At 42.4% G+C, this 25808-nt stretch overlaps 1 protein-coding gene across 1 annotated transcript in view; it reads left to right on the top strand.

The window, feature by feature from the left end:
• adarb2 (adenosine deaminase RNA specific B2 (inactive)) overlaps nt 1-25808 on the top strand; it is a 201713-nt gene that overhangs the window by 110667 nt on the left and 65238 nt on the right. Inside the window, exons 2-3 of the mRNA XM_024000991.2 lie at nt 22770-22856; nt 23669-24648. Of these exons, the coding sequence (XP_023856759.1) occupies nt 22770-22856; nt 23669-24648 (1067 nt within the window). The remainder of the gene's footprint in view (nt 1-22769; nt 22857-23668; nt 24649-25808) is intronic.

Here is a 25808-nt window from a genome sequence, read left to right as displayed (position 1 = left end):
AGAGAGAGAGAGAGAGAGAGAGAGAGAGAGAGAGAGAGAGAGAGAGATAATTGATGGATATTGGGGGATATCTGTTTTCTGTATCAACGTAGAGCAATACTTCAGAGAAGCTGTTCGAACACAGTGTTAAAACAGGCTTCCTATGTCTGTCTGTATATTTACAGCAGCCTAATGACTTTACGCTGGCTGGCTTAGTGGCTGACTCGCTGACTGGCTGGCGGACGCGCTGACTGGCTGGCTGGCTGGCTCGCTATGTTTCCAGGATGGAGAGTAGAAATAATGTTGCGTAAAAGTCAAAAGAATATGCAAATACAAACTGCAAACAATGCTTTTTTTCGGCCACTCCAATATAAGTCTGACTGGCTGCTTCATTTCATTTTTCTTAATCGCGTACAAGCATTTTTTGGAACAATGTTGTCAATTTTCAAAACATAGTCCACAAGACACAGAACTCTGTGGCCTTTTATGAAACAATAAATGCATTTTCAAAATGTAGTGGCCTTCTCAAAACATAAATATGTTAATCAAGACGATACTATATCGTCAAATTGCAAATACATTCATCCAAACAACACGACAGTCTGCACAAAAATGAACACAACCATACTTATCTCTTGACAAACAGACAAAACAGAAAGTTATCCTGTGTTTTTAAATCCCAGTAGATCAATCCATTTTCTTCACAGTCCCGAAATCATGATAATCAAAATTGGAAGAACAACTATCCAAGGTGCATAATTATGGGTAATTACTCTCCTTTTATGCATATTTCAACAAACAATTTCATACACATCAAATCAAATATTATTCCTGATAAAAAATGTATAAAAAATAAGCACATTGTGTGCATGATTCATTCATTGGCATCATCACAATCCAATTCCATGTATTGAATACAAAGGTTGGTTTGGTCATCGTTTGGTAGATTTTCCATTGGCGCACAGAAACACAATCCACAATAGAAATAAGGAAAGGTGAATACAATGGAGGAATACAACTGATATGAGTGTATAGGCCTCAATCCACACAGAAGCAAAGCTCTATAATGGAAGATCAGAATGATGAGATGATGACTTAGGAATAACCTAAAGTTACTTAGATGTAACCCAACTTAATTCTCTGCAATATTGTACAAAATCTGAACAGTTAGACAGTCCCCATTGCCTAGATCTTTCCATATATTGTACATGGTAGACACTGATGAGATGAATTTCATGCAGTAGTATTTACTGAGTGCCGGAAACAGCGAACACATTTGCACACATTTCTCTTCTGATGAAAACAATGTGTTAATATTCTGTGAACAAAACACTTAACAGTGATGTTTGTATTCACTGATGACATTGTGTATTTAATGTTTTGCAAAAGGTGGTCTAAAGATACGTACGTCAGGAACGGGCAAGAAAATGATCAGAAGTTCTGAAAATGTATTTGAGTGTTTGATTGTTGCTGTTCTGCTATAGATACGTTTCAACACAGATCACAAAATTGCTTGAACGCGTTAGAGAAAAACTGTACAATGAACATTATCCAACATTCAAATTAAAAACATCGGTAGTGATTGGTGGAGCCCGTTCTGCCTTTTCTCGATTGAACTGCTACTATTGTCAGACAAAAATATGGTATAGAACAGGGGTATTCAAATACTATTTGAGAAGGTCCAGTCACACACATTTCCTAGGTGGCAAAGGTCCGGATGGATATTTATTGGTGTAGTAACAAACTAGTGTACGTCTAGAGAGGCTAGTGTCTGACTCTGTAGGGGCCTGTGAGGAGAGCTGTGTTTCAGTATGTTGGGACAGACAGTAGGTAGGAATCCATGTGGGACAAACATCTGGGTTCCTACCCAGACCAGTGATCAACATCACACCAATGTGTAAACAAAACAAAATGGCAACGCAATAGTAGCTAGCCAGCTGTCAGAGATGAATCAGTCTACAGTTAATCAAGACTTTTGAGACATGAAAATATTACATATTTTTATTATTGAAGTTTGGAAAGATGTGTAGTGCTGTCAATTACAAAATGTTTAAACATTTATTCTGTTTTTTGAAGTGTACAATTTTAATTGGAATGACAGGATGAGGCAAAATTGAATAATTATCGTGATTCGTCATCTTGTCCCCTTTGTTCTAATAATAATATAATTGTTATCCTGGAATTGTCTCCCTATGATGTTTTAAACATTTCTACAGATGATTATCTAAGAGGCATATAATCTCCACATAGAACATTCAAAGAATCCTATTATACACTATTATTTAATTACTTATTTTTGTCAGTTGTGAAATCCTTTCACAGTCTTGCACAATTCATACATACAGTCGTCTTCCAGATAATTGTATTATCAACTGTATTATTCGTGCTCCACTGTCCCAGTTTAATTCCCAGCCTTTGGCTTACTGTGAAACAAATACTGTGCAAGTATAATGTGTGATTCACAGTTTTCCTTGTCATGACAGCTAATGCAAGTATTTCTGAAGTGTGAAAACCTTTATCATAATAAATTATCCCTCGTCCAATAACCAAACACTACACAGGGTAAAATCATCCATGTTAGTGCCAGTGTGTGCATCTGTACCCCTATACAGGGCACTGTTTGTATCAAACCTGCACTATTTCTGACTGACTCACATGGATGTGTTTGTATTGGCACTAAATCTGGCTTACACAATATCACCCTAATTGATTTAATGGGAGCACTTTTTCAAGATCACTGGCTGTTTGGAAAGATTATGTTGTTGGCTATTTGGTCATTCTATAAGCCTGCTTGGAGGGGAATCGGCAGCGTGTGTGTGTGTGTGTGTGTGTGTGTGTACATGTGCAAATGTTTTCTCTGCATCTCATCTGATCTTGTCATTAAAATAATAACCTCTGATACAGATACAAATAATCACCTCCTGCCAATTATCTTTACACAGTCTCAGTTCATATTTACCCAACTCTCTCTCTCCATAGCTCGGAACAACGTCTGGTAGAACAAACCAGACGTCTTAAATGGCATCCTATTCCCTATTTAGTGCACTACTTTTGACCAGGGCTCATAGGGTGACATTTGGGACGTAACCTGAGTGTTTACCAAGCAGCCTGGTACAGTGAACCCATCACCTTTATCCACAACACAACACACAGCTGGCAGACTAACAGACTTTACACTCCAGATAAATTAACTGCCTTTTACCTCAGCGCTTCTAACAAGCATATGTACTGTAGTCTGTATCCCGATTGGGGAGAAAGAAACGTGGACGAACGAGAGACAAAGCGCTAACATGATATTAACAATTACTCAGTGAGTTTTCTTGCCACCCATTACACACGCAGTGCACCTTTTCACCTTGTTAGCAGTGCCAGGCAGGCGGCACGCTAACCGCTGCTCCAGAATATCTCTCCATGTAATTAAAGGGTATCCCAGGTGCTAGATTTATGGAGATTGGGGAGTTGTGAGTAAAATTGAATTCTCAAATCTAATGGAAGAGAGTGAAGGGGGGGTGAGAGAGAGAGGAAAAGAAAGAGAGATGAAAAGTGAGAGAAAAGAGAAAGAGAGAGATAGAGAAAAAAGAGAGAAAAGAAAAGAGAGAGAAAAGAGAAAGAGAGAGAGAGAAGAAAAGAGAGAGGAACGTGAGAGAAGAAGAGAAAGAGAGAGAAGAAAAGAGAGAGGACAAGAGAGAGAGAGAGGAAAAGAGAGAGAGAGAGAGGAAAGGAGAGAGAAGAAAAGAGAGGAGAGAGAGACAAGAAAAGAGAGAGAAGAAAAGAGAGAGAAGAAGAGAGAGAGAAAGGAGAGAGAGAAGAAAAGCGAGAGAGAGAAGAAAAGAGAGAGAGAAGAAAAGAGAGAGATGGAAAGAGAGAGAAAAGAGAGAGAGAGAGAGATGAAAAAAGATAATCTGTTTTCTGTATCAACGTAGAGCAATACTTCAGAGAGGCTGTTCAAACACGGAGTTAAAACAGGCTTATCTGCTCAAAGGTTAATGAGGAGCAAACATAGTGGTGGTGTGTGTGGTCTGTTTGTGTGTGTGGTGGTGATGGGGAGGAAGACACAATAGAGCACTCAGCAGAACAGGAACGTGCAACACACACACACACACACACACACACACACACACACACACACACACACACCACCACACCACACACACACACACACACACACACACACACACACACACACACACACACACACACACACACAAGGGTGGCTTGCGAGTGAGGGAAAGAGAGTTAGGTGAGGTGTGTGTGAGTCAGGTGAGGTGTGTGAGTATGTGCGAGTCAGTTGAGGTGTGTTTGTGTTTGGGGAGACTACGTCAGGTGAGTGTGACGGAGAGGCGACAGATTGCTCTTTCCTAAGAGAGTGTCTCTGCTGGTTGTTCATGGTGCGGTTGGCAGTGTGCTGGGGCCTGCTGGAGTCAGGTGGAGGGCTAAAGTGGAACACTAATTGAAGTCAGGGAAGCGGCATGCGTTAGGTTTGGGCCATGCCTCAGTCCCATCGCCCCGGCACCGCTCCCACAGGGTGCGTGAAATTGTTTTGTGCTTCCCACCAGTTCTAGCTGTGTACTTTGGACCATTGGCATCTCCTACAGCAACCTACACCCCCCTCCATGGATATCAGTAAGTTAAATGGAAAACAAGTTGGCACTGCCTGTCTCCTTGCTCTACTTTTGCCTGTTACCTGAAAGCCAACTGAATCTATGCTCATCCAAACTAAATTCATGAAGGAAGCATTTAATTGGCTTGGATTACAGGCTAGTTACAGTACCTGACAGGATACATTAGCGTTGCAACATTTGTACGTGGAACTCTGGTGGTTGTGTTATTACATGTTGTAACCCCCTAGAGACATGTAATTCCTCTCAATGTAGAACTAAAGAGCATTTGTGCTGTAAATCCTGCATACAGACTGTTATAGTATTTACTTTAGATAGATTTTGTGGCCATTGAAAAGTATTCTAAAAGTCTGCACTCTACTGTACAGTATGTCAACCTCTCCCACTGAGGTACACATTGTTTTTCACCTGCTTTAAACTAAGTGCCTGTCAGTCTTATCAGCACAGCACTGTGTTGAGTCCTGGCAGGGGAGGCCATGCGGGGCAGACGTGCGTGTGTGTGTCTAGGTGTGTGCTGTTCTTTCAGTGCAGTGCAGTGGTGGCGTCTCCCTGGCTCTGGGCCTCTGGGCTGTGGCAGCAGGGGCCAGGGTGGGAGATGAATGGCCCGCTGCTCTCAGCCCACTAAGTAATACAGCAGATGATGAATCACTGCTTTCACTATCACCAAAATTGGAATCATTGGGTGCAGGAGCCAAAACTAAGAGGGTTCCTTGGTGGTGGTGTGTAGTCATCTGTTACCATGGCCACCCCAGGGCCAAACAGGGTATTCCCTCTCAACCAAGAACCAGATTAACCCATGTCTACAACGGAAATGTATAATATCCTTGCTAACTGATGGACAAATCTGAAGATAACAAAAAAAGAAGAATAATAATTTATAAGGAAAATATTTTTTGACACTGGAGGTGTCACTTTTTTATACGATCATAAAATGTATCTGTCCTGTTAAGACACTTTTACTAGCTATGCTGACTCCAAATTGCATTCATTTACACCAAACAGAATACATTCTGTGGGGCATTTTGATATTGTACTAAATATAGTTGGAGGACGTTAATGGGTTAAGGGAAAGGTCCCTTTTAGAATGTGCAGACGTGGTGTTACCGTAATATCGGCCATAAAAAGGGCCCTGCTGTGGCCTAAAGTGGTCTAGCTCACTGGTTCCCAAAATGTTATTTTTTTCCTTTTTTTTAAGGAACTCAGTCTGGATTTAAACTTCCTCTTTAAAGTTGAAATAGTAGAATGCACGAGGTGCGATTTGAAATTGGGTAGTGCATCATCAGTTCCTCTTGTCATGTCAGTCATGGCATACCTTAGAGAGCCCATGTCAGCTAACTTTTTGTTCATAAGTTTTTTTAGACCATAGATATTCTTGAATTTTTTTGTCATACAAATATCACATGAATACACATTAGACATGGCAAAATGTATAGAATTGCAAGAAAATTAGCTTTAAAACTGCAATATTATCTTTGCACCGCATGACAAAATGTATAGAAATGCATGAAATAATCTTTAAACCTACAAAAGTCTCTCCACCAACAAGAGATGTGTGAACAGTTTGTGTCATGAACAGTAGATGTCGTGCGTGAGCACACACGGGATGGGGGACCCCGAGGGGAAAAGTTTGGGAACCCCCTGGTCTAGCAGGTCACATACAGCTGCAGCATGTATGAATCCAGTCCACTGCTTTTTCAGAAAAAGTCCATCTATTTTTCCTGTTGTCTCTCCTCTATCCATTAAAGCATAAAATGCCCGAACTATACACAATAAAAAGAGAGAGAATTGTTAGCTGTGTCTGGTAAAAGGCAGGGCCAGTGCAGTGAGGGACTGCACACTAGGCTTCTTTAAAATGTGAGTGCTAGGTTAATTAATTGTTAAAAGCTCCACTCAAAAACAGACTTTTGGTATTTTTGTCATTAGTCCCTGTTGATACAGTCCCAAAATCAAATCCAAATCAAATGTTTTACATGTCAGCAGTCAGGTTTTCAAGATATTGGACTTTTAAGAAGCAAATGCATCATCATGATGATGTGGCAAATGACAGTGCTTCTTGAAAATCTATTATCTTGATAACTTGACTACTGACATGCAAAACATTTTGGGACTGTAGCAACAGTGGACTAATAAAAAATAAATATATATATATATCGTTTTTTATGGATTTTTTCCTTTAACTCTGTCTAGTAAAAGACAAAGAGCTAGGGAGCGCTAGGCTAATTCAAAGAGTTAGCACTAGGCTAATTCACTGCCTGGCAGGCAGGCAGCGTTGGTGGCGTATGTAAAACAAATCCTTGAACACAAAGGATGACTTAATGAACTTAATGAGGTTTTCCTAATTACAACAGAGCAGATAAAAGTTAGCCGTGTCAAATTAGTATTTTCTGCTCTCCTTGGCATGGATTAAGAAGCAGGTCATTCAAATAAGACCTACATTATCCCACAGTATTAAAGATCAAATGGTAGCCAACCATATCTACTGACACATTTACACCATGCATGTTGAGCGTCATGTCGTTTTTTATAACAGCTATTTTTCAAATGTGCCCTATTGTTTTTCATGTATTAATTTGATTGTTTTTCATCTATTGAGGTTATACTGTTCGTAGTATAACAACATTTGTAAAACGTCCTCCTCCAACATACTGTACATGTCTAGGCCAGCCCAGGCCAGCATATTGTATTGCAACACATAGCATCCAGAGTTAAACCAGTCACTCTAATATAGTGATGTTTCATTCCTTCCACCACTGTATTCATTATTATGCATTCCTGTAAGAGGGTGATTTACTTTGTCATCAAAACGCATCAGACAACCATGAGTGTATATTTCAAAGTCATCAGATAACTGATACTCTTTAATGACATGAAGAAACATAATTAATTTTTTTTAAACATCTAATTTATTTGTTCTGTAAACGAACCCGCCCCATGAAAGCATAAATCCTGTCTGTTACTCCAGCTAGAAATTAATTTATGTGTTCCGTTCGCGTCCTTTGAGAATGCAATTATCTCAACAAACAGCTCCTCGCTCGGTGGTAGAAATACATTCTAACTCGTTCTACAGCAGCCAATAACCAGCCAGCGTTGGCTGCCATGTTATTAATCCCAACGCTCTTCCTCAATATCATGAGCAACACAGCTAACATGAAATCACCCGGCATGAAATGTACTACCAACCTTTCAAACTGTTCTCTAATGAAGTACAGCATTTTTTAAAGAAAGATAGCTTAGTTCACCAAACACATAATACATATTTAGCCTAGTGTCTACCATTTATTGTGTATGTTTAGTGGGAGGCTTTGCGCATATTCATATACAGTTGAAGTTGGAGGTTTACATACACCTTAGCCAAATACATTTAAACTCAGTTTTTCACAATTCCTGACATTTAATCTGAGTATAAATTCCCTGTCTTAGGTCAGTTAGGATCACCACTTTATTTTAAGAACGTGAAATGTCAGAATAACAGTAGAGAGAATTATTTTTTTCAGCTTTTATTTCTTTCATCACATTCCCAGTGGGTCAGAAGTTTACATACACTCAATTAGTATTTGGTAGCATTGCCTTTAAATTGTTTAACTTGGGTCAAATGTTTCGGCTAGCCTGAAAAATGAGTTTTAATGACTCCAACCTAAGTGTATGTAAACTTCTGACTTCAACTGTATATATATATAGGCCGTCATTGTAAATAAGAATTTGTTCTTAACTGACTTGCCTAGTTAAATAAAGGTATTTTTGAAAAATATATTTATGTATATATATATATATATATATATATATATACTGTATATATAAAATGTATCCCATGTGCAGCATCAGAGAGGATCATGTTGAACAGAAAGTACATCCACACACTGGTATAAAGTTTAATAGACAACGTTCAACCCCAAACTGGGTCTTCGCCGGGACTATATCTTGTGTAACAGTATTTCTCCAGTCAGCCAACCCTATAGGCTTCCCTGTTGGCCCTTGGTTAATCCCAGTCAATCTGATGTGTTGATATGGGATTCTGAGGGTGGTGGCTTCTGGTGACCCAAGCAGAACCAGTTAAGGTCCTGTCACATATCCAATACAGTAAAAAGCAGTATGCCTCAACTCAGTTCAACTCAGGCCAGCAAGGTTGGTTGAGAGAGGGACTCAAATTGGTCACCCACATACACTTTCTCACAGTACAACTTCACACTCAGAATCAGGGTTGTCAAACTCAATTCCTGGAGGGCCTTAATAAGGCACGAATTGAAAGGGAATAACAAAAATCAGCAGACACACGGCTCTCCAGGAATTTGAGTTTTACACCCCTGCTCCAAATCTATGCTCTTCTATGTTATTTTACTCATCGTCTTTTAAGAAATCAGAGATTGATGGTCAGGAGGAAGTCAGTAAGTGAGATTCTGAATTGATGCACACAGATCCATCAGTGCATCTATCCATTTCAACCTTGAATCATTTACCTACCAAACAGGCTGACCCTGGTGAGTGTCTGACCCAGGGGTCGGTAGTCTTTTAGCAGGTCGATTAGAATGCTCCTGGGATCTGTGGAGAGGCAGAGGTGGAGGTCAGCTAGTGTCATCCATAACACGTCCGCAAGCAGGAATGGGATGTGTGTGTGTGTGTGTGCGTGCGTGTGAAAGTGCATGCGTGCGTGTGCAGGAATGGAGATGAGCCCTGCCACAGGACAGGCCAAGGTTGGGCAGTTGTAAAAAAATATATATATAATAATCTTTTTTTTTAAAGAACACACACACTGTTCATTGCACCAGAAGCTCAACAGCTGTGTAGGTAGCTGTGACACATCTAGTACCTGCAAGTTCCTGAAACTGTATACACTACTTTGAAACAAGATTGGTCAGCCAGTTCTCAACTACTGCATATGTTACTTATCATTGAAACCTCAGGATATCAATCTGAAACGGCCATTATTAAAAGCACTGATTGGTGTACTGTACTCTACTGTATTGAGATCAGTTTGCGATAGTGAGCTTCAGTCATGTGGTTTAACCTATTAATTGCACACATCAGGTGCATAGACAAAACCAAAGCTGGTTGACCGGTGGAGGTCAGTGCCGTTTATGATGAGGGAGGACGATTTTTTCATGAGCATGGCCTTATTTCTATTACAGCATGTTGGATGACTGTCATTCATATTCCATTCACCCAGGTCAATGTAACATCAGGCTACTACATAATACAAACATGTTCCATATACCCATCATGAGGTTGCTATAACCTAGCCTATGAATAAAAGTTTACAACGTAAGTGCACACAGGTCGATAGAAACATTTGAGATGAAAGACAGTGACACATTCAATACCGCCTTGCAAACAAGAATTTCTATTGGACAAATTCGGGTATTTTTTATTTCCGTTTTTCAACACAATCGACGGAATTTAATAAACCCCTGATCACACATAAACACAGTTCACTTTTATAGTAGCCACGTTGTATTCCTTCTCGCTTCCATGCACTCTCACCTTTTCCCTTCGTTTGTAGACTTCAATGAACAACACATCAGCTGTATGTGACCAGGCGAAAAAAACGTTCCAAGCCAAACCATGTCATAAAATACAGCCTACATCGTTGTCCCCATATTAGCTAAAGTAACGTCCTAGTCAACATAGCTAATAGAACTAATGCGTTAGTAAACTTGCTACAATAATGCAGTAATGTTGCAGCGTATAGTCAGTAAGCAGTTACACCGGCGGGCCCCGGTGGCAATAAGTTAATAAAACCAAAAGCTTACCTTGACTTGGAAGAGTTCCAGTGTTGTGTTGGATAGTCATAGCCAGCTAGCTAACATAGCATCCCTCTGTTTGAGCCGGCTGTTTGAGTAACTAAACTAGCCAGCTCCATTTGCTAGCTAAGTAAATGAAACTGAAACTGAAATAAAAATGACGAAATCTCTCTCTCTTGCTTCTTCATTTTTTAAGAAATTAATTTGTTGAAAACTGTTAAACTATTGTCTTTCTCTCTCTTTGAATCAATTACTCACCACATTGTATCCACTGCAGTGGTAGTTAACTGTAGCTTATGCTTTCAGTACTAGATTAATTCTCTGATTTTTTATTGGTTGAACAACATGTCAGTTCATGCTGCAAGAGCTCCGATAGGTTGGAGGATGTCCTCCGGAAGTTGTCATAATTACTGTGTAAGTCTATGGAAGGGGATGAGAACCAAGAGCCTCCTAGGTTTTGATTTGAAGTCAATATACCAAGAGGAGGACGGAAGCTAGCTGTCCTCTGACTATACCATGGTGCTACCCTACAGAGTGCTGTTGAGGCTACTGTAGACCTTCATTGCAAACAGTGTGTTTTAATCAATTATTTGGTTACATGTGAATATATTTAGTATAGTTTTATCTAAAAAGGATAATTCTTTCAATGTTTTTACTGAGGAGGATGGTCCTCCCCTTCCTCCTCTGAGGAGCCTCCTTGTCACGTTCCTGACCTTATTTCCTTTGTTTAGTCTGTGTTTAGTTGGTCAGGACGTGAGCTGGGTGGGCATTCTATGTTTTGTGTTTCTATGTTGGGTTTGTTGTTTGGCCTAATATGGTTCTCAATCAGAGGCAGGTGTTTGTCATTGTCTCTGATTGGGAACCATATTAAGGTAGCCTGTTTGCACTGTTGGTTTGTGGGTGATTGTTTCCTGTCTTTGTGTTCTGCACCAGATAGGACTGTTTCCGGTTTTCACATGTATTGTTTTGTAGCTTGTAGTGTTCACATTATTATTCTTTATTAAACATGTTGAACACTAGCCGCGCTGCGTTTTGGTCCTCTCCTTCATCCCAGGAAGAAAGCCGTTACACTCCTCTGTGGTTGACGTACAGTAAAATTGGCATTGTAGTATGTAAAAGTCACTGCGCATAAAGGTGTCAGCCAGAATTATGTTGGGGTAGAAAAGGTTTTTCTTTATTCCCAGATGGCATAGCTACAGTGTAGACACAGTGTCTGAATATAAGGGGTTATAGCCAGTGTGTTGTGTGTGAAGACTGGCAGCATGAGACAGAGGGGTGTCTTTACTGATCATTCTCCCTCAGGGGTGGGAGGGAGGCCAGTGTAAATCAAGCAGCCTCAGGGTTACAGAACACATATACTGCCTGCTTCTTTATGAGAGAGAGAGAGAGAGAGAGAGAGAGAGAGAGAGAGAGAGAGAGAGAGAGAGAGAGAGAAAAATGCATGAAAACTAGTTGCCTGTCATTGAATGACAACAAACATTTAATTGAAGAATCCCTACTATTGACCAATCACCGACGAAGGGGCGTGGACTTTGGCTATGTAACTCCGACAAACCAGCCGAACACCAAAACACACAAAAACGTCACAAAATGTTGTCATAATATATTAGTGACTGGGAAACATATGGTAAGCTTAAGACAGAAAGGGTAGGAATACACAGTATAGACAGAGTCATCTTTGATGCCAGGTTTATCTGATGTTCACTACAGTTACTGAGAGCTATATTAAGTCCACACACTGACTGAGTGTGTGAGAGATCTCTGCATACACACACTGCAGGCATAATTCCTCTATAATAATGTGATGTGGGATTTTAGGGCCTCTGAAAATAGTTCTGTCTCTCAGTGCTTCAAAGGGAGGAACGGAAATGAGCACTAACACACCAGTCAGTTAGTGGTTCAGATACAAATATGAGTCAGGTGTGCCGTGCACTTCAAAGTCAAAGAAGCCATGAAGGCAGCACAAATGAAGCCCTCTTCACCAATTCAACCAGTGTGTCTTACTAAGGGCCTCGCTCATCTCCCAGCTATTCACCGCTCGCTGCAGAGTAGCAATGTGAAGGGTACAAACCACGTCAGTCAGCCAGTGTGTTGCCAGTGTATTGTGTAAGTCTCCAAGTACGTAGCTGAATGTATGAGAGACAATATGTGAATGGTGAACTTTCATATTTGTGTGTTGCATAAAGCATATTTCTGTCCTAATGATTTGGCCACATGCACATGCCTCTATTGATTTGATCATAACTGTTTATGTACAGTAATTCTGACAGAATGTACACTCCTGATAAATGCAACGGATTGTCCTGACATAAGGCACATTGATTTGGGACTAGAAAACTGTATTGCACTTAAACAGAGTTTGCACTTTGTCTGAAGTTCATTTCAAGTCGACTTGGAGTTCACATGGAGACCTATTTGAGTGATGGTGTGTGTGAGCTAGGCAACACTGTTGGCCTTAAAATACCTCAGGGTCTATGTGATCCATGACACTTGATTCTGACAGAGGACACGCTCTTAGCAGCATTAGGACACGGTGACGGTGACGAGCGTTCCACATCAGTGAAATCCTAAAGAACCATTCGCAGGAGAAATACAACGAAACCCTTTCACCACGTATCCGTGCAAAACATCCCACAGTTGTATTATTCAAAAGGGCACAAAAAATAGCCAAGTAGCTTATGAATAAAGGGGTTTAAAATGGTCTACTGAGGGTGCTTTGAACAATTTGGGAGGTTTCGCCCTCATGTTTTTTCATTATTCAAAATTCACATACATGCATACTTCATTTCGCTTCTTCACGTAAATTATCCATCCCCATTTTCAAAGAGCGCCCAGCGTCAGATTACCAAAAACGCGCGCTCCTCCAAACTATTGAATCCTCCTATAATCCCATATCAACTGCATATATATATTTTTTTAATACAACGCAGCGATACAATTGGCAGGAGCCTAGTAGTTTGTATAGACTTGTGAACGTTATGCGTAAAGACATTTAGGCCTACGTGTGCACAGTGCCATGGAACGAGAGAAGCGATTTATGATATCATGCTTCTGACCAGATCTTATTTAGAACTATTGTTGTTGGTTTAAAAAGCAGATTGATTGTTTTTCGTTTAATTAATTTAAAAACCAAACATATTGGAAATATTCACCATCCATGGGTTTATGGTGATAATATAAGCTACATGGCTCGAATGCAATGCAATTCCATCTGCTATTTCTGGAGAAGTGAAAACATTACATTTGCGAGCAGTATAACGGTGAGGGGACATTCCCCGTATCTCTTTATATTGGATCTTTATACAGCTCCTGTATAAGGTTTGGATGGGCGTAAAACTCTTCATAGTCTTAGTTGCCTTGTCTGTATTATACGAACTGTATTTAGACATAGCCTATTTAAAACAAGTTGTTTTATTTTGATTAGAATTTCATTAGAACCTTAGTTATTGACTATGTTTGGCATGTCTGTTTCCAGTCCGTTTCCATTAGAACAATGTGGACTGCATATTTAGCAAATGTGGGTCAGTCTATTTAACAAACTAGCTTATAACGGACTAACATTCCAATTGGAGTTGATGCCAATGCAATAAGGACCATAAATACACAACTTGAAGCAACCACATACACCACATGACCAAAAGTATCTGGACACCTGCTCGTTGAACATCTCCTTCCAAAATCATGGGCATTAATATGGAGTTGGTCCCCCATTTCGCTGCTATAACACTTCTGGGAAGGCTTTCCACTAGATGTTGGAACATTGCTGCAGGGACTTGCTTCCATTCAGCCACAAGAACATTAGTGAGGTCGGGCACTGATGTTGGGCGATTAGGCCTGGCTCACAGTCGACGTTCAAATTCATCCCAAAGGTGTTCGATGTATATGTATTTATATTTATATATATACGTGTGTATGTATGCATGTATCTGTATGTGTATACATATATTTACAAAACATTATATGGGGGATTGTAAATGATACAGACTATCAAGGCTCAGGCTGTTACCCAGATGCAGACACAGGAGTCTGAGTTTATTATAGGTCAGGGGGCAGGCAAAAGGTAAGTCAAGGCAGGCAAAGAATCATAATCCAAATCAGAGTCAGGCAGGTACAGGATGGCAGGCAGGTACAGGATGGCAGGCAGGTACAGGATGGCAGGCAGGTACAGGATGGCAGGCAGAAAGGTCAGAAATGGGAAGATGAGAATAAACAAAAACTAAAGCACAGGAAACACGGGAACACACTGGTAAGACTTGACGGGACAAGATGAACTGGCAACAGACAAACAGAAAACGCAGGTATAAATACACAGGATAATGGGGGCAGATGGGAGACACCTGGTCGGGGGTGGAGACGAGCACAAAGGCAGGTGAAATAGATCAGGGTGTGACAGCAGACAATTACATTGATGGAAGCTACAATCTATTTACAATATTCAAGCTGATCTACCCCCCAACATGTTTTTAAATAAAAGGTGTTCAATGGAGTTGAGGTCAAGGCTCTGTGCAGGCCAGTCAAGTTCTTCCACACTGATCTAGACAAACCATTTCTGTATCGCTGTGTGCACGGGGGCATTGTCATGCTAAAATAGGAAAGGGCCTTCCCCAGACTATTTCCACAAAGTTGGAATCACAGAATCGTCTAGAATGTCATTGTATGCTGTAGTTAAGATTTCCCTTCACTCGAACTAAGGGGCCAAGCCCGAACCAAGAGCAACAGTCCCAGACCAGTATTCCTCTTTCACCTAACTTTATAGTTGGCACTATGCATTGGAGCAGGTAGCGTTCTCCTGGCATCCGCCAAAACCCAGATTTGTCTGTCTGACTGCCAGATGGAGAAGCGCGATTCATCACTCCAGAGAAAGCATTTCCACTGCTCCAGAGTCAAATGGCGGCAAATTGTACACCACTCCAGCCGATGCTTGGCATTGGCGCATGGTGATCTTAGGCTTGCGTGCGGCTGTTCTGCCAATGAAAGACATTTCACGAAGCTCCCGACGAACAGTTCTTATGACAGACGTTTCTTCCAGAGGCCGTTTGGAACTCGGTAGTGCAACCGAGACGAGACTCTTTTTACACGCTACACACTTCAGCACTCGGCGGTCCCGTTCTGTGAGCTTGTGTGGCCTACCACTCCGCGGCTGAGCCGCTGTTGCTCCTAGACATTTCTACTTCACAATAACAGCATTTACAGTTGACCAGGGCAGCTCTAGCAGGGCAGATATTTGACAAAGTGACTTGTTGGAAAGGTGGCATCCTATGACTGAGCCACGTTGAAAGTCACTGAGCTCTTCAGTACGGGCCATTCTACTGCCAAAGTTTGTCTATGGAGATTGCATGGCTGTATGCTTGATTTTATACACCTTTCAGCAACGGGTTGTGGCTGAAATTGCCAAATCCACTAATTTGAAGGGTTGTCCACATACTTTTGTAGTGTATTTAGCCAGGAAGCATGTTCTGATTGGCAGGAGAGGGGCCAAGCCTCGACACACCCACAACTGGCTTATTCATCAAAACACGGCCCACACCACTGCCAGCAACTGCGCCTATAATTGTGGTAGTGAAAATAGCTTGAATATTTCTGCCTCACCCCCGAACCTATAGTGCTACCACCAGCGCTTAGATTCACCATTGCGTTAGATTTGTTAAAATAGATCCCCTAGAGGAGAACTCTTATTCTAATGACCATGTGCAGTCACCGCTCTACTCTCCTCATCTGTGACTAGTGTAATGTATTCACGAGTACGCTTTTAGCATTCTTCTTTAGCAATTTGTCATTAATGTCTACAGTACTCCTTCAAAAAGGTTTGCTTTTCACCCTCCAATATACTTTGGACCAGTTTGAACCACTTAGCCAACCACAAAAGGAAGAAGCACCTTTCCCTTCCTCCATTTAAATGAATGTTAAAAATACATTTTACATGTAGACATACAATAACAAAAGACACACTGCTCTCTGGGATGTTTCCCCTAATGCAGCTGATATTGCCAAGCCTAATCCCCGTTGCTACATTAATGTACTTCTCAGGGACTTGGGAAGTGGCTGTCCTTTGATAAATGCATCTGGTTTTGTTCAAAGAAAAAGATAGATTTCTGTACTAGTGCCAATGCCATTTACATTCCACATCAATTGCACTAGTACATCCCAGGCCCTTTAAATGTATTTTTGTAGTTTAGAATGCCTAGGGAAAAATCACAAAGAAAGAATCACATCATTTACATTGTCCTGACCAGCACAGGTCTGTATTTTACATTTTCCTCACTGCCTTATAGTAGAATGCTGTACACAGGTTAGCACACACACACACACACACACACACACACACACACACACACACACACACACACACACACACACACACACACACACACACTCACAAGCAAGAGCAGTGCTACACCATAGTAGTAAATACTACCAGCCCTGTGCTTAATTTCTGAGTCTGAATGGATCAACATCAAACAGTTCTTTAATTGACTCTGAATCACACTTAGTGTGGAGCATAGGATTGGAAATGGGATATCATGAGCTGTCAGTTCATATTTATCGCAATTTCTAGCTGCAGGATTGTGTGAAATATAGAGGGCAGTCAGTGCCTGAATGGAGGGAAATACACCATAGTGTTAGGTTACGTCCTAAATATCTCCCATTTGCCGATACAGTGCACTACTTTTGACCAGGGCCCATAGGGTTTTGGTGAAAATAATGCACTATATAGGGAATAGAATTCCATTTGGGATGCAGCGTTAGTTAGCCCCCCCCTCACACTCAAACATCTCTCGTTCTCCATATTGTGAAATGTGGTGCCAGTTGGTATTTGTCTCTCGTTTACCCAGGACGTTAATTGTTGGTGAGAAGTCACATGACTACATACACATGAGAAGAGTGTAGCTTATTCCCTTTCCATTGTATTACAAAAAACATAATATCTCCTTAATACTTATTGTTGTGTTGCGCAGTGGGAAGAATTAAAACATAGTAACATAATTCAAACACCGCTGATGATTCATGGTGAAATTATGTCTGCTTTAAATCAGGGACACATTTTATCATTTTTTTCTCCGTTTCCTCCTTACTTCCTTTCCTCCGTTCATTTCCATCAGTCAGATGGGCTGCTCCTGTAAGTGTGTCCTGAGTGGCCGCACATCTGAAACTTATGACTAGCCAAGTCTTCAAACATCACGCCGCGACGCAACCAAAGCATGGCAGAATGACAGATAGTCCTTTCAATATATAGTGACAAACAAATTAGTGCAAAGATGTTTCCTCGCTGCATACCAGATGTGTTGGGCGCTGTCATATGGAACAGGCGATGAAAAAGTGTCCGTGTCCCATCTGTGCTTCCCGGGACCATCGGTGCAGCAATTTCTGCTGAACAAAGTAGTGTAAACACAGAGCCTGATTATAGGTGTCCTAATGGCCGCATAAAGATGGCGTCGCCGTAAATCAGACAGCCAGGTTCATTTTGTTCATGAGGCTCCCCTAGGCAGAAAGAGAAAGAGATGGACAGGTGGAGGAATAGATGGATAGAGTGGGAGAGAGATGGAGGGATGGAAAAAAGGATGAATATATGTAAAGTATATCCAGACTCGCACACAAGTTATCTGTCATGGAAATGTTGCAGTCTGGTTTTTCACCTTTCACTCCATCTCACTCATCCTCCTTTCGTAAATGAATACTCAGGCTGTGGTGTTGCTCTCTAGAGTCCCTGCTGGTCTGGATTATGCACGGTGCTCTTGGAAGTTTTACATGCGGAGGCCAATTAATCCCTAACTGTACACCTGCTGAATGGTAGCCCAACACTCTGAGATTGGAAGGCGAATGGAGCGTCACAGTGGTCTGTCTGGTCATGCCCTGATGGATAGTTATGGGGTGGAGAGGATAGATGGGTGGATGGACCGGCAGACTTGCAGGCAGACACGCAGACAGATCCTTACAGAATGCAAAACACTTTCCAGTGCAAGACGTAATCACAGACCTGGCTGCATCATTTCATTACACTCCAGACTTATCTGTGTCTCTGTCACTGTCACTGTACCTTGTAAATACATATGAGAAGTTTGTTATCAGATTATTAAGGCAACAGACCCAGAGGGAGGCAGCACATCAAATCTTTGTCTGTCTGTCTGCGTGTCTAGTCTTTATCATGTTTGTTAATTAGTCTCCCTCATGGATGACGGCTCGACTGACATTAATATTCTGTTAAAGAGGAAAAAGACGACTGTGCATTAAATCCCCTGTTTATCAGGTAGTAATCATCATCCGTGAACACTATCAGACATAACGGAGAAGAAAAGAGACGAACAGTTTTAATTGGGTGAGGTTAAGAATAGGAATTCAAGTGCATTGTGGGTCCACGTTGGGAATCTCTGTCGGTTTCTCTTTTCCCATCTACCCTGAATTCGTCTTGTCGAAGTCCTATTCCCTTTCTGGTACCGTTTCACAAAGTGAGTGCAATTTTATCCCTGAAAGCACTGAAGGTTGAAGACAAGGACATCCACCACTATCTACATTAGGTGCAAATGCAGAAATCATGCAATGCCAGGTTTATTTATTGAATGCATTAGGCCCAAAAGCCTTTTGTCCCGTGCAGTATCCGAGCTCTAACATTGAAAAGCTTTTATGATGCAAAGAAGGAAGTCGTATCTCTCGTGTCACAGTGTTTCTGTAAAGAACCACTAGCGCTCTTCGGTGAGGTGAGTGCTTTAAGAAGAGAGGTAGGTGTGTGTTATGTTATGGGGTGTGTTTGACAGGAAACCTGCTCAGTTTAATAGGTCCTGCTACCATAGCATCAGCACAGACACTGGAGCAGGCCCTTCAATGATACTCATCCACATCAAGCCCCTTTTTGAGACTGTGTGAGAGTGAGTGGGTGCTATGTATCTCTCTGTCTAAAAGCCATAATGGAAGAAGAAGTGTTATTGAATTTTTCCTCTCCTCACTATCAATGATTCATTGACACTGTTTTTTTTCCTCTGCATTTCCCTGCGTAGTCACAATGGTGTGTAATAACGAGTGCCCACTTCAGTTCAGTTCAAGCACAGCTTTGATATCTTCTCAATGCCCTTGTGGCTTTGCATTGCTATGCTGGCCTCACATTCCTCCTTTATAATAAAAATACTTGGATTCAAGAGCCTTTCCATCGATGTGCAGTATTGTTTTTGTAAATATGTTTCTTTTTAGAGCCTGACTGTATCAGTTTCAAGATTTGAAGATTATATGGCCTTGCCTTCCTTCTCTGAGTTTTGCCCAAATGTGAATGAGCATGAATCTGACACGATTAAACTAATTCAATCAAGCATCATGCCATACGATTGGTTAACTGGATGGTCCAAGCTAGAGCTTAGCTTGGGTTGGCGCTCGGGCTGCGGAGTGGGGGGTTGGACTGGGGCAAGACTGGGGCTGGGGCTAGGCAGCTGGCACTGGGGGGGCTGGTGCTGGGGTTTGGTGCTAGGGCTGGTGGTGTTGGGGTAGAAAGATAGGGATGGCTGTGGGCTGTGTCTTTGGGTTGGGTTGTCTCCTAAAGCCCTGTCCTTGGCATGGTCCAGGAGAACACATGTAAAGCAGATGGCCTGGCTCCTCTGTCTTCTGTGGCACTAATCAGGTGCTAAATATCCATCCGACTGCTACCCAAAAACCCACTGCGACACAACACACACAACACACACACACACACACACACACAGCACACACACACACACACACACACACACACACACACACACACACACACACACACACACACACACACCACACACACACACACACACACACAAAGACACACACACACACACACACACACACAAACACACACACACAACACACAACGACACTATCACCACACGCACACCCCAATCACTCAGTCCTTGGATGACATACTGCTATTCCCACCTTGCCTGTCAATATGTCTGCAAATCCTTTAATGAATCCTATAATGTTTGGCACAGCCTATCATGACATTTTATGACAGCACTTGAGATTGTTGGTATGATCTGAAAGCACTGTACAGACAAGAGATTATCAAATTTAGAAAGGCATTGGGTGAAGAAGTATACAGTTAAAAGTAAATTAACACAAACAAACTAGTAAAATAAAGAATAAAGATATGTCCCAAATGGCACCCTATTCACTTTACAGTACACTACTTTTGACCATATCCCTATTGGTCCTGTTCAAATTAGTGCACTATATAGGAATAGGTGCTATTTGGACCAACCTGGGACCTAGCTCCAATACAGCAGTTAAATGCAGTCATGAATCTTGGCTGTAAAAGATATGTGTTGGTTTTTAATGTAAGCCAGTGGATTTATGTGTGTAACACACTGACTGGAGAGTAATTACTACTCACACACAACCACACACACACACACACACACACACACACACACACACACACACACACACACACACACACACACACACACACACACACACACACACACACACACACACACACACACACACACACACACACACACACCACACACACACACACACACACACACACACACACACACACAAGCTGTTTATTTATGCAGCTAGTGATCAGCTGCTTAGCGATCAGCTGAGCCATCGGACAGAAATCAGATTTTAAGTGTGGCCGGCAGCTCACTGAGACAATGCAGCCTCTCTCATTTACCAGTTCAGAGCTGTTTAATCTGTGGCCCGCGAGACAGGCAGAGATGGAGAGAGGGGGGGGGGCAGAAAGCCAGTCAATGATTTCCCTCAGTGCCTATTTCTAATGTCTCCAGTCGCTCATCTGACCCATCCGTTATGTGGAAGGAACCACAGGGAAATGTGATTGGCTCATTACCCTCCCTCTGCACTGAACCAGGAAAAGAAAGGATAAAGTAGACAGGGCCCTTATCATCTGCTCATTGTGAATTTTCTTACACACACACACATGCATGCATAAACACACACTTCACTTGCCAAACTTGGCAAACCTGGTTTTAATAAGAGCCCTATTATACAACAGGTAAATCCCTATTTTACAGGGTGTAGGTTGTTCTCTTCACAATCCCCAGTGCCAAAATCTTTATCAGAATCTCTGTCCTTACTGTATGTATGATTGACTTAATATCTTATCAGTTTACCTGAGCAATACCTACAGTATGTTAAAACTTGTTTTTCTTTATTACTGTGCCATACCTAACTAGATCTAAGATCTGAGGCCAACATTTACTGTAAACCTGTCCTGAATGAGTTCCATCTCTTTGTTAGTCTGGCTGATGATGTCATACATATCAGTGGGTTGGCTCTGTCTCTCTCTCTCTCTAGCCCCTCACAGCCCAGTGAGCGTCAACACTTGGCAGAGGTTGTTGAGTTGAGTGGGTGGTGCAGAACCTAAGGCACAACACGATGATAAAAAAATACATTAAAGGCTTCTGAGGCCCACGTGGAAACTTATGCCGGCATGTGGTAATTGTCCTCCGTATATATTTTGCGCTGTGTTTTACACTTTGTGTGGACGTTTGTCTTTTAAGGTTCACGGTCAGAAGACATGTCAGAAACACTTCAGCAGCTACAGTGTTAGATGGTGTTTTTGATAATTTCAGGATCTAACGTTTGAGAGAAAACACTGCAACGACAATAATTACGTAGGTAGAAACAAGTTGCCCTCTAGAGACATAGCTAACAGCATATAGATTGATTTATCTAGAAACTAGTCAGTGTGTGCCGAGACCTTCTGCTGCTGTTTTCTCTAATGGACAGACCGACTAACAGCTGCATTTTGCTGGTGTTAGTTATACTGTAATTAGGTCACAATGCAGAGTGGTATATTGTAATTTCACCCCACTGGGACACGGCTGATCTGTCCACAGCTCTTAGAGAGCAGCCGTGTGTGTCATTGTGAATCATCAAACCCTTCAGTATTGTTCAACGGGGAGGGAGGGAGGGAGGGAAGGGAGGGAGGGAGGGAGGGAGGGAGCGAAGGAGTTCAAGCAACGGATTGGGAAACAGTGGTCTATTGTAATTAAAGGGGATGGGTACAGTAATATGTGGGCTGCTGTGCCATCCCTTTAAATACAATGGATTCAGGTTGTCTCCCTAGAGGTCCCCCTGGTGTTCCTTCCTCCAGGTGTGCGTGTTGTTTACAGTGTAACACCCTATTAGAGTCCATCACAGCTGGGTCTGGTGCTTTCAGCCCAGGCTGAGCATACATCGACAGGCCAGTCAAACCCCTTTAATTAGAAACCACTTCCTGACTTCCCCAACACCTAATATCTCTTAATGATCAATAGTTTGAGCACTGCTCTCTAAGCAGAAAGCGGAGGAGGAGGAGAAATGGACTGAGAAAGACAGGATAGACCAGCCGTACTCCATGTGTAGAGTGTGTAGGTAGAGTGTGTTTACATGTCAGTGTATCAGTAGCACTGTTTCATTCCACAGTAGCACTCATGGTGTGTTTGTCTGTCTCTTTCCTCTCTGTTCACAGAGAAAGTCAGCATGCTCTCTGCATTGATCGCTCCCTTCAAGTACATGAGCCCAGGGACCACCAGCACAGAGGATGAGGACACTTTAAGTAAGTCACACCACTCAGTATATTCCTCCCAACATACTGGATGCACAGCCACTGGTGATATGATAGCCTATGATATACTGTATTCATCCCAAGGAGAAATTTGTCTTGGACAAATTACAGTACTGCTTCCACATATTGTAAATACACTGTACTGTAGACCAGATATGAAAGTGATCTATCTGTACATTTTCTGGTTTTGAAACAAAAATTTGTGAAAATTTTTCAGAAATGCAATATGCTTCTTTGTCCCTGTAACTAGGTTTGAAGAGCAGAGCATGATAGCACAGCTGCTCCAACTTTGTCCTCATAGAGAATAGAAGTCTGAAATAAGGCCGATGGCTTTGCTCTTTCACTCCCCAATGTGTGTAACTTTCAATACAATACAATCCCCCCATTACAAAAGAGATTGCTGCTTTGCATTGGGTACAGTAACAAATACTCTCCCACTTAAACCTCAGAGTCACAGAACCAATTTTGCAGCAGATTACAGAATGATTTGGCAGATAATACCCCATTTGAGGGGATTTGGATTTGAATTTTAGAACACTTAAATAAGATAGCCTCCCTCGCTATGAACTTTGGGGACTGTCGACTGGGGGACGCTGGTAGATCTGTTCATTACCCTTTCATTGTGTATCAAGTGGCTAAATCTGCCCCAAGAGCGTTGCTTTCTGAATCTCATTCTATTGCACACTGAAATATAGTGAAAATGGAGCGCCACACAGTTATGTCTGCATTTATTACTTACTTTTATTCTGAACAATGGTTTTATTGCTCTAAATTGTTTTGTTTCCTTTTCTTGTCGTTGTCAGGCACCAGTAGCACTGAGGTCAAAGAGAACCGAAATATTGGTAACCTAGAGGACTGCTGTTCTATTGTCCCCGGCGACCGCCAATCACTGTTCAAATCGGACACATCTAGAGGTGGGACTTCCGGTCTGAAGAGGAAGCGGCCGTTGGAGGAGGACAATAACGGACACCTGTGCAAACTCCGTCTGATCTACAAGAAACTGTTGTGGTCGGACTCACCAAAGAATGCCCTGGTGCAGCTGAATGAGCTGAGGCCAGGCCTCCAGTACCGCATGGTATCCCAGACCGGCCCGGTCCACGCACCCCTGTTCTCAATCGCCGTAGAGGTGAATGGCCTCACCTTCGAGGGCACGGGCCCCACCAAGAAGAAAGCTAAGATGAGGGCGGCCGAGCTGGCCCTCAAGTCCTTCATTCAGTTCCCCAACGCTCCTCAGGCTCACCTGGCCATGGGTAACCATGGCAACCCCTCTGCAGACTTTACCTCGGACCAGGCGGCAGACTTCCCAGACACTCTGTTCAAGGAGTTTGAGCCGTCGTCATGTGGTGGTGTAGTCGGCGACAGCTTCTCCCTCTACCGGTCGGCGTCGGAGAAGAGCGAGCTGCGCCTCTCCAGCGCCCTCCGGCACGGCCGATTACTTCGCCACACGTTGGACTTAATGGTGCAGGCCAAGCAGCGGCTGGCAGGGGTCCCTGTGACCATCCCCGCCGAGGCCCCCAAGACCCCTGTGGTGCTGCTCAACGAGCTGCGTCCAGGCCTGAGGTACGTGTGCCTGTCCGAGAGGACAGAGGGGCGGCGGGCGCGGAGCTTCATCATGGCAGTCCGTGTGGACGGGAGGATATTCGAGGGCTCTGGACGCAGCAAGAAGCTGGCCAAGACCCAGGCGGCCCAGTGCGCTTTGCAGGCCCTCTTCAACATCAGGCTGGCTCCTGAGGGGAGAGGAGGCCTTAAACCCAGCAGGAATAGATGCCCTCATTTGCCCCAGGTGAGTAGCTTGGCTTTTGGTTGGGACATCTGTCAGCTTCTTCTCCCCCATACAGGGTCCTGTAATAGCCAAAGCAGCAGGAACACAGCAGAAACACTATCGCCATCCAACAAGTAATTAAGAGGGAGGAGATATGGGTAAGGATGAGCTGACAGGGGGATGAAGAGAGGGAGGAGGGATGATGATAAGGGAGATTTGTAAGCATGCTGACTTATCATTTACTTTGGACGGGAAGTGTGACGACAGTGGGTGGCGTATCTAGTGGAAACATGCAAATGGTGTGTGTACGTTGGAAGGCTCAGGCTGCGGGTAAACAAAATCTGCTCAGTGATCTATTCAAACGGAAAGGGATGTAAATGAAGCAAATTATTGGCCTTGTGCCTCCGACACAAGAGAAAACAGAACGGCTCCCAAAATGAGCTTTTCTATTTTGCGTGTGTGTGTTTCTAGAGCTATAATTGGTAGAGTATTGTAATTTTGCACAATCTCTTGTTTCCCCAGGTGTAGCATCTACAAACATTAATTCAATCTCTTGCCCAAAGGAGATCGAAAAGCAAAGAGCAAATCGACAAACAAACCACTGACCCAATCCCGTGCTCATTTACTCAAATATGTAAAGAGCAATCAGACCAGGCAAACAAGTTTTGAGGAACTTTTCCATTTTAGACCCCAAAGTCATTCAGGGCTGGATTCTGTGGTTGGACATTTTAACCTTCAATTCAGCATTTAAGGTTCTGTGCAAAATGGCACCCTATTCTCTAGATAGTGCACAGGCCCTCAACAGAAGTTGTGCACAATATAGAGAAAATGATGCCATTTGGGACATGAACAAATATATCGAAGGTAACACTACCAGGGAAACATTTTCTAGCTCATTCAATCATCAGCTGTGAATGTTATTTTCACTTTAGACATGTTTATAATCGCACAAATCTAGGTATCTAGGAAACCTAGGCCAACAGTATCATTCATTTTGTTGTAGGCTCTAATAATTAACACTATTTATTCTATACATTTAAGACAAATAGTTGATACATTGTTCATCAATGTCAAAAAATACACAGATACCTGTAGCTATGTGTGCATGGGTGCGTGTGTGCATGTCTGTTCATACACGGTATTTGTGTGTATGGTGTATGCAGTGTAGTCTGAGTGTGTGC

The sequence above is a fragment of the Salvelinus sp. IW2-2015 genome, linkage group LG14, assembly GCF_002910315.2.
Source record: "Salvelinus sp. IW2-2015 linkage group LG14, ASM291031v2, whole genome shotgun sequence".
Classification (NCBI taxonomy): domain Eukaryota; kingdom Metazoa; phylum Chordata; class Actinopteri; order Salmoniformes; family Salmonidae; genus Salvelinus; species Salvelinus sp. IW2-2015.
The sequence above is the reverse complement of the archived record's forward strand: the minus strand, read 5'-3'. Positions and strand labels throughout refer to the sequence as shown.